At 34.5% G+C, this 14,461-nt stretch overlaps 1 protein-coding gene across 3 annotated transcripts in view; it reads right to left on the bottom strand.

The window, feature by feature from the left end:
* Nucleotides 1–14,461, bottom strand: part of LOC145668262 (cytoplasmic aconitate hydratase-like) — a 160,884-nt gene that overhangs the window by 16,419 nt on the left and 130,004 nt on the right. For all 3 annotated transcript variants that reach the window (XM_081735961.1, XM_081735962.1, XM_081735963.1), the window contains exons 15-16: nt 3,897–4,044; nt 1,822–1,944 (exon numbers count right to left, since the gene is read on the bottom strand). In XM_081735961.1, the coding sequence (XP_081592087.1) occupies nt 1,822–1,944; nt 3,897–4,044 (271 nt within the window). The remainder of the gene's footprint in view (nt 1–1,821; nt 1,945–3,896; nt 4,045–14,461) is intronic.

Raw genomic sequence — 14,461 nt, 5'->3', positions numbered from 1 at the left:
TTATAAACTTAAATGCAGTACTAATAACATGATCGTTTTCTGTACATGGAATATAATATTAATTTAACTACGAAGTAATCTCGTAATGGACTGGTTAGGTGAGCCGACTTCGAAAGTTGCTATTTTAGGATTAAGTCTAAAACATTGCTAAAGTGAAAGAGAGAAACCTAATCGATGAACTGACCCGAATTCAAACAACAAACTTCTGCACGCTGGATCAGGATTCGGGTCCCCGCCAGTCCAATATTTTAGTTTTTCTTTTACCCAATACTGGTTCATCACTACATTTAATAAGTGCATAAATAACAGTTACAATATTTGCTTTTTAAATCGTTTAATCTCGAAGTATCCACAAGAAATCATGAGGACAAGTGCATTACTGACATTTTTAGGAGACTGGTTAAGAAGTGACAGTATCACGTGTACACCACCTGAAGGAGTTTGGTTTGTATGGTGTGCTATTTTCTCAGTGAATATTGAAACCAGAAGTGCTAGGAATCTATTACCACTTCCGTTTTCAGTAGGGAGATTAGAATGGAGATGCAATATTCTCTTGAGGCATTTAATTGATTGCAGGAAACAATTTCTCACTATCTACAAATATGACCGTTTCTAATCTATAGTGATCAACGTTAAAACCAGAAATGGTTGATTTCTGTCACTTCAGGTTCAAATAGAGGGTTGAGAAAGAAGACGGTACCTAACGGTATATCTATCAAAAAAAAGTTTCTCTTCGTTTTTACTCTATGGAAATCAATATTGAAGCCGGAAGTTGTAGTAGAATTCTATCAGTTTCGCTTTGATAGAGAGTTAAAGTTACGATGAAATATATTCTTGGGACGCTTAATCGATAGCAGTAAGCCACTTCTCGCTATATATTATCGTTTTACTCTATAGTGATTAACGTTTAAAACTAGAAATGGTTAGTTTCTACCACTTCCGGTTGGACTATCACCTCCAACAACGAGATCGATTCGTTACTTTTGACCTATATCCTGACCAAAATTGATTGTGATCCACCGCAGTTATTGAGCTTATTACTATTTTTTTCCCCTAGACAGACAGAGGAAATATGTAACGGAGTTTTGGTAAACCTAACTCCTTAAAAATTAGTTGGATCATCCAAACCAGCTACCAACCAAAAATGCTTGTAGGAAGTGTATAGTTTATACAAGAACAATAGTTTAAAATCAAATTCTTGATTAGGGAGGTTACTAGATGACACCCATAACTGTTAGCGTACGTATCTTTAGTGTGGGAGACCCGGGTTTGATTCCCGGCGGGAGGTCATGTGGTTCGGATTACACGTTAAGCTGTAGTTTTAGGTCCCATATATCCCTGTTGCTGACAGTGACGCTACTCTAAAATCAGATCAAATCAAATTTTCTTTTCTCTTTAAACCAAATGTGAAAGAAAATATCATTTTGCTGAAATTTTCATTTGAACTTTTATCTTGCAAATTTGTGTAAGTTCTATCTTCCTTATTTTCAGCAGAACTGAAGAATATGATGGTAAATAAGTTTAAATTAAACGTGCATAAGACAATTTGTAGATATCCTCTCTCATTATTTTCAATGCAAAATCAGCGTCATTTCACATTTTCCCAGGAGGGGGCAAGAATGTTCATCTACATTAGAGTTTCATGTTTCTTAATGTATTAGTATACAAGTTATTAAAAAAGAAATGTTTTTCAAACTTAGGGAGAGGGGGAAATTGCTCCCTCCTGCCCTCCCCAAATGATGGCCCTGTTCAAAAATAGTCCCTGTGATGTTTATTATACTATGTAAACAGTTCCAAGCTGAAGTCTAATGAAAAACTAACCAATAAATAAGGTCCTTTAGCAGCCCAGTCTCTGGATGAACCGGAACCATACTCTTTTCCAGCTAGTATAATAACTGGCGTCTTCTCTTGTTGGTATCTTTCTGCAACATCGAATACATCCATCTGGAAAATTAAATACCGGTATCGTTAGTTTACTTCCGTTTTAGTAAATAATACAGCACAGTATCATTTCTCTACATTTCTTTGAAGCATTCCTTTACAAGAATTCTTTGATTTTAAATGTTTGTGAGAAAGAAAATTGTGACTGATGGAGATTAACTTAAACATAAATTATTAATTTTAAAATACTTATCATTAAATATATATAAAATATTAAGTGTGTAACAGAACCTTTCAATAATTCCTTCTGTAATTAACTTAAAATTATCATAGTCTATGTTAAACATAAGATACATAGTCGTATTACATATTGGATGGCCCAAACATAATAACACAGTGGCGTAAACAAGGGAGAGGTTTCGGGTTTTTAATATCACCGTCTTCCTTCCTTGATCAAGATATTTTGAAAAAATTTACTACATTATATACACATTTACTACATTATATACACTACATTATACATACACGAAAATTACGCTTGTCGTGAAAGGATATTAAATTTAATGTTTGCGCTCCTCCTTGATGCAATTCTGCGTACACCATTAACAAGAAGTATTGAAAACAAAAGTGGAAGTAACATATTAATCTGCTTATTTATTTATTTGTTGTTATCATGGTATTCTTGAGTGACGTGTTTTGTTTATTCTTGAAGGACCAACACTCCAAGAGATCATGGTGCTAATTGCGGCTGTATATGAGAATGTTTCCCCAGTGTCAGAGAAGGAGATCCTTCACTGACGAGTGAACGAGCATTCCTCGTAAGAAACATGCAATTCATACGCTTTTAAAACTGTCAACTAGTGTTTCTAACTATATTCCAAGAATATTATTATCACCAATCTTTCGAAGAAACCATGCAGCCAGGCACTGAATCTAGCAGGTTTGGATTTTAGACACTGTTGAAATTCGACGTAAAGTGTTAGTGATCTCCCGAAAAATCGAGAAGTGTTTTCTTAACAAACAATACTGTCATATTCCTCAAGCAAGTGAATATTAAAACTTGATATGAGTTTTGAATATAACTTTTAGTACTGCACTGAAAATCCATATCAATTTGTGGAAACCCTGTTAGGTGTCCAGAAACCTATGTGTAATGTATAGCAACTGCACGCAGGACTACTACTATTCTCACTAGCAATAATCTTGAATCAATAAGAGAAAAAAAATTTCGTTTCTGAAATTAACAACTACAATGTATACAACTACTAACAAGTGTGTCTGGGGGGGGGGGAGGGGGCAGAATGGCTCAATGGTAAAGAAGTGTTTACCTCTGGTGTGTGGGGTCCCTGGTTCAATCCCCGGCCAAGTAAGCTTGTGGGGACAACATCGTGTCCGAGGGTTTTCTCGGGGTACTCCCGTTTCCTCCCTTTCTCATTCCACCAATTTTACCATCATCATTGACTTTAATCATTGTCTCCCTTAGCCTCAAGGGCTTAAATCGTGGGGCGTTAAACTGCAAGATTTCATTTTTACAATGCACAGGGCTACTCTTAAGGGGAATGGCGTTACAGTTTATAAAGTAAGCCATTAATAAACATAATTTTGGATGTGTTTACAGGAAAAAAAGGTGTTTTATTTATTTATTTATTTATTTTATTTATTTATTTTTTTGTCGTCTATTTGCTGATTTCTTATTATTAGAACTAATTAATTTTTAAATTTGAAGTTCTGTGCCAGGTGAAGTGTATTCCAGTAATTACACCGATAAACTTCAAACTAACACCTCAGAGCCAATTTCCGGTATTACACAAAAGCAGATTTATATTACATTTCAAGAACAATATTCTGGATGATCCTCTTGTGACTGTATTTATCCCCACTGTAACACGTAAATTACATATATAATTAATCGAACATTTATATATATATATACTGAAAAAAATGATGTAGCAAAACTATACATTATTAAAACTTAAACTTTCCTTAATTCACACAATGAATATAATGATACTTACAGTTTCTCCTGACGGTATGTGAATTGACTTAGGAGCAGCCTTTCCAATAAATTTATTTAGTAATCTAATGTTAGCAAATGTGCCTCTAGCCATCACTGCATCATTACCACGACGAGACCCATAGGAATTGAATTCACGTGGCGTTAAACTGAAATAAACATAAACACATTATATTTCATTATTCTTCAAAGTCCTATCAGTAGTAACGTTCCCTTAGCCATCCTTATTACGGTGCCTGGAATTGCACCATAAGCTCAATTAGCATTGTACATATTCCCATTTCTATCCTTTTCGCTAGCGGGAATGGGCTACTACTGAATATTTTTATACTTTACAAGTAACCAACTATATTCAACTGAAACACAGTAAAAATACAGAGTCTTCCAAAAGTCCTGCAAAAAAGTAAAAAGCTGTAACTTTGAAAGTACTACTTACAATTTCGTATTTTGTTTGTAATGTTTAGTGGAAATGTTAAATTTTTTGTTGGAAACAATGAGCGGATGTAAACGTTGATGTCATAACCGCAAATCACGTGACAAAGATGGCGTCTACTCAAGAGAAAGCGCAGTGTGTGGCGTGGTTTTGTGAGTTAAAATCTAGTGTTTTGGTGAGAAGAAAATTCCGACAAAAATATCAGAAACAACCACCTGCAGGTTCAAGTATCAAGAGATGGTACGATAAGTTCCTAGCTACCGGAAGTGTCTTGGACTTGCCTCGTAGCGGAAGGCCAACAACCAATAGTGTTGATGTGATTCAGTCCGTGCAGGAAAGCGTGTTGCGAAGTCCAAAGAAATCGCTGAAACGCAGATCCTTGGAGCTGCGAGTGCCAATGACAACGCTCCACAATATCGTTCGTAAGAAAATAAAGAGCCTTACAAGTAGAAACTTGTACAGGAATTGACGGAAGAAGATTGTGGCATAAGAAGTGAGTTTTGTGAAATGATGCTTGCACGGTTGAACAGTGATCCAGGGCTTCTTTCAAAGTTACTGTTCTCAAATGAATCCACGTTTCATGTGTCTGGTAGGTAAACCGACACAATTGTAGAATCTGGGGAATTGAGAATCCACACGAATTTGAGACACATGTTCGTGATTCTCCAAAGTTAAATGTGTGGTGTGCCGTTTCAGTGAATGTCGAAATGCCATTCTTGGATTCCTGCAAAGACTTCAGCAATGTTTGGACGTAAATGGTGCTCAGCTGGAGGTTTGGCGTTAAAAAAAAATGCTTGGAAACAAAATTTCAGACTTTCTTACAAGTCCACTAAAAGTTTTGTACAAATACAATAAATGGTTACAAAGTTACAGCTTTTTGCAGGACTTTTGGAAGACCCTGTATAACATTTCCAAACATAATAATATTCGTACAAAAATAAACGTAACATATTCTTAAGTTTGACAGGCTGCTGACTTTTATTAAACTTAAACAAACAAACTAGACTTTAATTACCTACGTGACTGACGTAGGCAGTGTCTTACTGAAACAATGTTGAAGAAAATGGGAGTGGAGGAGAGCATGGGAACAGAAAAGGACCGAGGAAGAAAACCTGATATACGTATTGTAAGAGTTAGGAATGGTAGGGAAATATGAACGTACACAGAAAAAATTGAAAACGTCAGACGAAAGGAAGAACGAATACGACAATAAGAGTGTGAATGAAAAGATAGTGAGAATAAAATGCTAGGTACACGGAAAGAATATACTGTTTCAAGGAATTGTATGACAGTACGAACAGACTGAGCAACATAGATATTGACACGTAAAACAAGTGAAGATAGCTAAGTCTTTACTAAAAACACGAATTCGAACAAGTACTTCAGCGCACGAAGTAGATAATATATCTATTGCGTTCATCAAAAGTTTAAAAGAAGAGGAGAAATAACTTTTGTGAAAATGAAATGAAATCTTTCAGTTTAATGTTCTACGATTGTGTCCGTTAGGCTAAAGGAGACGGATGATTAAGGCAAGTGAATGATGATGATGAAAGAATTGGTGGAATGGGATCTGGGAGAAAACGGACACGATGTCCCATTTCGGTGTCCGGTATCCCATCTAACACAAACTTACTTGGCTGGGGATTTCACCCATCAGGGGTAAGGTAAGCGCCGTCCCCCCCATAACCGTCTCATATACGTCATGAAATGTATGAAACCGAATAATGGCCAGATTATTACTTTCTACAGACTATGATGATTTCTTCGAAAAGATAACGAACACGAAACGATGAGAAAAGTACAGAATAATTATACATGAAGAAAAATTAGAAACGAACTGAGAGTTCAAAACCATGTGGAAATTTGTGTTGAGGGATCAATTATTAACAGTGGCGTATTTACGATTTTGTTTCGGGAGGGGATTTGCTAACTTTCGGGGAAGCTTTGCCTGGAAATGTGAAAATTCTGCAAGATATTTCATTTACTTTACTATACTAAGTAAGATTTTTAAGCCCGGAAGCCACCCCCCTAAATACGCCACTGATTATTAACGTCGCGGCGACAGTTACAAATGGAAGGGACATCATTACAATGTTGCCGCTTTATAACTTATGTTCACAAATGTGTGTTAACCGAGGTGGAAAGAGAACAGCGGACGTCTTAGCGGAATACTCATTATATGGAATCCGGGCAGCACTTGCTCCTTCAAAAATCAATTAGTTCCTTATTTTTTGAGGTAGTTTGGAGGGTAATTGGGAAAAGATCTACTGAACAAGGAAAAGGAGCATATGTAGTGTTCATTGATGTAGAAAGAACTTTTAACCGAGTAGTAACACCTAAAAATCTAAAGATGATGCCGCATAAAAATCTTATACGTGATCCAAAGGAAAGAACTGATCAGAACAAAACGGTAACGGAATATGTAACAGAAACGAGAGTTCAACAGGAATGCTGACTTCTTCCTACATTATTTAGTATGTATTTTGGGGAGTAGTTAAGATGATTTACGTACGGAAAACTATATTTCGGTACGTGGTAAATCGAGTAAGCATATTCGCCTTCTTGATTAGGTGGTTCTCATATCTGGTTCAGAAATTACCAAACTGTTAGAAAACTTGAGGAAAGGAAAGCAGCGAAAAATATGAGCGAAAATCAATTGAAAGTGAAATATTTAGTTTCACATTCCTCAAATATGTCCTTAGGCTAAATGAAAAAAAAAAAAACTAACTAGAAGTGAATCATTATGAAAACTGCTGGAATGAAAAGGTGGGAGGAGACATGAGAACTCGGAGAAAACCCAAGGTTCCCATATTGATCACCACCACCAAGTCTCACGGGTTGAGTCCTGAACTGCGATCTATTCCCACCGGATGTATTCTACCGCCACTGAGCCACCGTTTACTCTATGTTATGGAAATCGATGACTGATTTGAACAAAGGGAACTGTATCAAACGTAAAAAAAGAGGGGAGAAAATAGACCATATTTCTAGTTTAAATTCCTAGGTAAGCATTATTAACAAAGATATAAAATGAGAGCAGGAAAAAAAGCAATGACAGGAATGGATGCAGGTAGAAGAAAGGCGTAGTTTGTGGATGTTAAATCAAAGAGTTACAAGAAACCCACCACATGCTTCGTGCGGAATGCAGACTGGAAGTATTTTTTATAAAAGGAAAAGAAACTGGTTAACGTATCACAGTGGTGTACATAAAAGGTGATCTGGATTTAACGCCGCTCCCCTTCAACAAAGTATTTTTAAAAATTAACATTTACATATTACAGTATATATATATACAAAAATCCTAAAATGTTATGAATTTAGGAGCTTGAACTATCCCTTGGTGAAATTTTCGAGTACACTAGCGATACATTATTTGATGAGAAATTTTCTTATTAGAGTGACAGAAGAACAAAATGAAGATGCAGGGAAAGATTATATTCATTGCATGATATTAAAGGGGAAAATTCTTACGTCAAAACGAAGAAATTAGCGGAGAACCATAGCTTGGACGCATCAACAGAAGGAAATTCTTACAAATATTGGAAAACTCCGCCATCTTTGTTTTTTAGTCCACTGATTTTTCCTTTTTTTTTTAATTAAAGAGAATTTTAACGGTTTGATTTTTATTAACTTCTTCCGAACTATTTAAGCATCTCTTACATTACGAAAATTAAACTGTGTTACATATTTTTAATATTTATAAATGAAATCAAATTAAGGTAATGTTACAGTTTAATACTAAATGATAAATCATCATTTTGACAAAGGAAGGAACATTAAAATATAGGTATACTTGAAGAGGAGAAAACATGAAACCACGTAATTCAAATCCATGTTCATTTGAAAGAAAAAAGAAAAATAGTTTGCCACATAAATGACTAGCATCAATTACCCGCTTCGCTGGGTTAAATTAAATAAAAATATGTTCCGTTAGTCAGTCACTTTTTACTATTACTAAAGCGCTTTTTGATACCGGTCATTTTCGATTATTTTTATATATTCTTCCTCCCCTTCCCATGTTGCGGGGCACGGCATCGGAAGTGTCATTGTTCATCTCAGCGACCCCAAAAACTAGAGATTCGACAGTAATATTAGGCATTTTCGATCATTTTTAAATGTCCCTCCCCACACTTAAGTTACACCCCAAAGTAATATGACAAAAACATCTCTGGTTAGAACGTCATCTATGTTGAAAATTTGATCGAGATCAGTTGAGTGGTTCAACAGTTGTTTTATTTATTTTTATATATAAAAATCTCCCCCATCCCTAGGTTGTACAGTCAAAATTAAAAAGAAAAAAATCCAGGCCCGAACCTCATCTATACTGATTATTTGCTTGAGATCGGTCGGGTGGTTTAAGAGTTATATATATTATATATACACACAAGGGCGGAAAAATGAAATGAAATGAAATCTTTGAGTTTTACGTCCCACGATTATGCCGGTTAGGCTAAAGGAGACGGTGATGATGAGTAATGAATGAAATGGCGGAATGAAGAAAGTGGGAAGAAACGGGAGAACCCCGGGAAAACCCACGCACACAGTGTTTGTTCACCACAAAGTTCACTTGTCGGGGGCTGGGATCGAACCCGGGACCCCAAGCTATACAGTGACGGCGATTGGACGTTAAAAGTGGGGGTGGGGCAAAACATGATCTGAATATTTTTATATCAATCTTAGTTTCCCTGGTTGTTTCTAACACTTTGACGAAAGGTTGTATAACTAATAGGATACTATCTTTTTCGGTTAAAATACCGTATATCGTATTTTATATTTTATTAATTAAATTGATAAGAGCAACGCAAGTAGGTACTAGCCCTTGTACTCTTTAACAACGAAAGTTTAAGAAGAAATTTGATTCCTTGCTCATGAACATCTTAAAATTCTGATTGGAAAATTATGTGATCAGATTATTTAATAACAAATTTGCAAAACAAATAAACAGAAAGGATAATATTAATCATAATAATGAATAATGAGGCTTGTTTTGCAACAGTTATATTAAAACGGGGGATTAAAGAGCAACTTATGTTTTTAATTCCACATATGCTATTAAATGTATGTTATTACTCTTAGAAAATGAAAGACAGTAAATACTACAAGCATATGCTACGACATTTAAAGCAATATTTGCTTTTGCAGCTTTCCGAAACATGTTCCTTGCCATTAATTGCAGTTTTCACTTTCTTGGAACACATCAAAACGCAATATTTAGAATCACTCCACACTCCAGTTATACAAAATAATTCTAAAACCTGAATTCACTAAATTTAATTGTATACTCGTACGCACCTAAATACACCACTTCACTCGTATAATACACTGCAAAACAATAGAAAACGTAGAAGTTTTTTTTTCTTATTACTCTCTTTTTAATCACTTTTCCTTACTATTAGAAAGAAGAAGAGAATTTGAAGAAGAAAAGACTGAATTTTTGTGCAATTAAAGAATAACTTGGGAAAGATTTTTTTTTTTTTTTTTTTTTTTTGCGAAATGTTCTCTCAATTAGTTTCAAACTGGCTGACTAACATATCGAGCTCTTGTAAGAAGAAATGAAAGATGCTGCAATTGTTGTGCTCCAATAGGTTATTCTTTGGGTTATTTTCCGTGGCAATTAAAACGCAATTCCTGTAGCTTTCTTAAGTCCACGGGAAGACAACCAATACGGATTCATACACTTTTCTAAATGAAACTATATACACTAATGGGTTACTCCAAAAAAGTGGGGGGAAAACTGTCCCCCTAATCGCTGCCCATATATATATATATATATATATATATATATACTCTCCCTTCCCACCCAGGTCCGAACCTCATCCATGCTGAAAATTTGATTAAGATCAGTCGCGTGGTTTACGAGTGATGAAGTCAGAAAGACAGTCACTTTCATTTATTTTATATATATATATATATATATATATATATATATATATATATATATATATATATATATATATATATATATATATATATATATATATATATATATATATTCCCCTTCCTGCCCCTGCGTTGCACCGTAAAAGTGAAATGACGAAAACATTCCAGGTCCGAACCTTATCTATGCTGAAAGTTTGATCGAGATCGATCGAGTGGTTCAAGAGCAATGGCGAAGCAATGAGACTCTAAGGCCGGGTCTACCTATATTTTCTTTATCTTTGGTTTCTTATAAAATAAAGTCAATACTTCAACATTTCGTTTTTTTTTCAGTAACAAAATAGTGGGTTGGAAACACTTGGAGACCCTTCTGTCTGAGCCTCACCAACTCGCTAGACAGGCTCACGGGCTATGCTGCTCAGGGAGCGAAGCTATTACCGCTGGGGATTGCACGCGTTCTTGGTAAGGTACGAAAGCTCGCCTCTGGAAGTTTATTTTCAGCGTTGAAGACATCTTTCAATGCTAATATAAGTTATAAAATGATTTCCTTAACTAAGAAGTTTCTGTGTAGAATTATGTATTTCTATTAGTGGTAACTTATTTAATTTAAGTATATACTCTCTGGAGTTATTCAGAGTAGATATTTTTTCCTACATGGGGCCTGGTCCATAATAACTTACAGAATATAAGTCTGATACCGGTACATTAAACGTATATATAAATTTACCAAACGCTCCCGAACAGGATAAAATAATAATATATCTGTGTAATTTTAGTTGAGTTTTCTATTTCATAGAATTAGTGGGATATTTACGATTTTGCTTCCGGGGAGTTTGCTTGTTTCGGGAGAGGATTTGCTAACTTTATTCTTGGAAATTTGAAAATTCTGAAATATATATCTAAAACAATAAAAAGTTGCGATAAAATTTTGGTGAGTGCTTAAACGCAGAAGCCATCCCCTTAAACATGTCACTGAACAGAATACAATATTAAATATTTGATTCAAATGAAGTTCCTTCTGAGCATTAACATTTCTAGTGGAGTCGTTACCACGTGATGCATTAATTAAAACGCAGTATTGTACTTACTTTATTAAAGTGAGAGATGCAAGTAACAAACGCTTATCCAAGAAATTTGACAGCTTAACTGTAAGAATGTGCTTGCTTTTTCTCTCCCTACATTTTCAAATATGCAGAAAATGAAATTGAAAACAGCAACTGAAGAGGAAATTTCCTTCATCCCCCCTGCAAATCTCAAATAGAAGAAAATATGAACTGCACTTCAAAATACTTGTAGTGGAGCTAAATGGGAATATTCCATTAATACACATTGCGTGCTTTCCTCCATGTAAATATTTGTTTAATAATAATAATAATAATAATATACTGCTTTCCGTCTACTTTTGCTTGTATAAATATTCATTCTTTCTTGTTAAATTAAACAACAAAAAAACTAAAATATACACATGCATATAAATTTAACTCTAAACAGTGTTTAAAATACAGCTAAGAAAGTTCTTCAAAATAAACAGATTTGGTACTTTCTTTTGTTTAACTCAATAAGGAAAATAGAATTCTGACTATAATTTTTAACATTTTATGATACATTAAATGTTATTTGTGTTATTCGTTTATCAGGCCTACCCTACTTGTGGGATTACGCTTCGCCACTGTTCAAAAGTTTTTAAGTTTTATTCATTTTCATATATTTTCCCTCCTCTAACAAGGAGAAGGCAGAGTTTGGTAAGTGAACTTCAGGGCCATTTTTTTGCAAGGTGGTAGTGCACATTTAAAGAGTTAATATTACAAACTGGGAGAGCGCAATGGCCAAAAATAACGGAGAAAACCCGTCTTAAAGTTTTCTACTCGCCACATATATTGTACGACGCGCGAATTTACCAAGTGACGGTGTGGCAGAGTGAGTAAAATTTGTAACTTATGTGTAAAGTGTTCCAGGTTCGATTCCTGTTCGTCATACATTTTTTTGTTTCAACCAATAAAGTAGGCATTTGTATCTATAAGTAAAATATTCATTCACTGTATGTTTATAATGAATAAAACAACATAAATTTTCAAATCACTTGTAAAATCTTTTAATGTTCCATGTTAACTGGCAAACAATTTTTTTTTCATACATATACTGATATCATGATTAAATTATGGTTTTCGGGGGGACTTTACCATCTTGTCTTAGAAATGTGAAAATTCTCCAAGATATTTCATTTACTTTAATATAGTAAATAACATTTCGGGGGGCTTAAGCCCGAAAGCGCCCCCCTTAAATACGCCACTGGTTACGATAGTCGTTGTGTATGTTCTTGACGCTTCGTGCCTACATCTGTTGACAGTTTGCGAATTACAAAGGAGTTGAGGGGGAATCCCCTTTGCTAATACTGGATGTTGCTATAACCAAAGGAGATTTCCTCCTCATTCCCCTTGTAATTCGCACACTGTCTACAGATGTAGACAGGAAGCGTCAAGAACATTTTTTTACACAACGACTGCGGTAACAATAATATTTACGGAATAGATTAAATTTTGTTCCTACCGTAGTTGACATGGAAGATTGAGAGATTTTACAAGTGATTTGAAAATTTCTATTGTTTTATTCATTATAAACATATAGTGAATTTTTACTTATAGTTACAAATGGCTACTTTATTGAAAAAAAAAATGTACGACTCTAACAGGAATCGAACCCGGAACCCTTTATTCATGAGTCAAATATTTTCCTCATTTTGCCACGCCGACACTTGGTAAATGTGTGCGTCGTACAATATATGCAAAGGGTAGAAAATTTTAAAACGGTTTTTCTTCGTTATTTTTGGCCATTGCGCTCTCCTAGTTTGCAATATTAATTCTTTAAATTTGCACTACCAACTCGCAAAAAATGGCCCCGAATTTCACTTACCAAAGTCTGCCTTCTCCTTGTAAGATCTACCGTCAAAATGACATGATAAATTTCCCAGGTTCGAACCTCATCTATGTCGAAAATTTGATTGAGATGGATCAGGAGGTTCAAGAGTTATTAACTCACGAACATAGTCCCTTTTATTTTTATATATATTGGTTTTTGTATATTTCCCCCTCCCCTACGTTGCTCCGTCAAAGTGAAATTAAAAAAAAAAAAAAAAAATCCCAGCCACGAACTTCATCTATGTGGAAAATTTGATCGAGATTGGTCGTTTGATTTAAGAGTTATTAAGTTTTATTTACTTTTTATAATTCCCCTTCCCTAAGTTCTACCGTCAAAATGAAATGAAAATCACTCCCAGGTCCGAACCTCATGAATGTTGAAAATTTGATCGAGATCGGCTATGTGGTTCAAGAATTAAGAGTTACAACCTTAGCTACTTTCAATTTTATAATATAGATTGGTCTGAAAATCATAGATGGCAGATTTTTTCAACTCTTAGAATTTCAATGCGTTGATGAGTCCAAACTAGGAACCTTTCCTTTTTACTCCCCTCTGTCGTCATTGTAACGAACTGTTTCTTACATAAAATCAGCCTATGTTGAAAACTGTTTTCACTGCCCTCTATCGGTTTGGTTTTGAACTAGGTGATCACAACAGCAAGTATCACTTCCATACGATTATGATCTGCAATTTGTACAGAGCAATTGCTATTCAATAAACGAAAGGAATAAATCTTATTTCATTCGCCGTATCATATTATTAATATGCTTAATATTTATTCATGTACAGTTATAATAAGGGTTCCACTGGACTATTCGAAGTCAAACATTACGCCTTAATACTTAAAACATATTCAACCATATCACCTCACACAACGCTCCATTCATTATCCTACTTTTTATTTTCAGCAAAAGATACGTGAAAGTTTTCACAAATACTTCAACGTTTTGGATTATATATATATAAGATGAAAAATTATAATGACTCGTTTTACTTCAAAGACTGAAATATCAGTAACTTCATTATTTCAATGTCAAATATTTACTACTGAAGCATCATTTAGAACAAAATATGCTGAAAGTGGTCCTTTTATTTTCATATAATTTATCATGAAATTATTTCAATCACCATAATAATTACATTTTATCTCGGTTGTAATATATAGATTTTCAATATAAATTAAATTACTAACTATATCGTAATTTCTTTCCTATAAAATCGAATAAAAGCTTTCAGAATATTTATTTTAAGAACTTTTAAAGTATAATGATTGCGTGATCACAAACATTCACTGTATATTAATTATTCAGCCGGAGAGGGGAGATCGGGATTCAAATCCC

Source organism: Thermobia domestica, chromosome 13 (assembly GCF_964235325.1).
Source record: "Thermobia domestica chromosome 13, izTheDome1.hap1.1, whole genome shotgun sequence".
Taxonomy (NCBI): Eukaryota; Metazoa; Arthropoda; class Insecta; order Zygentoma; family Lepismatidae; genus Thermobia; species Thermobia domestica.
Note: the sequence above shows the minus strand (reverse complement) of the source record. Positions and strands in the feature narration are given on the sequence as shown.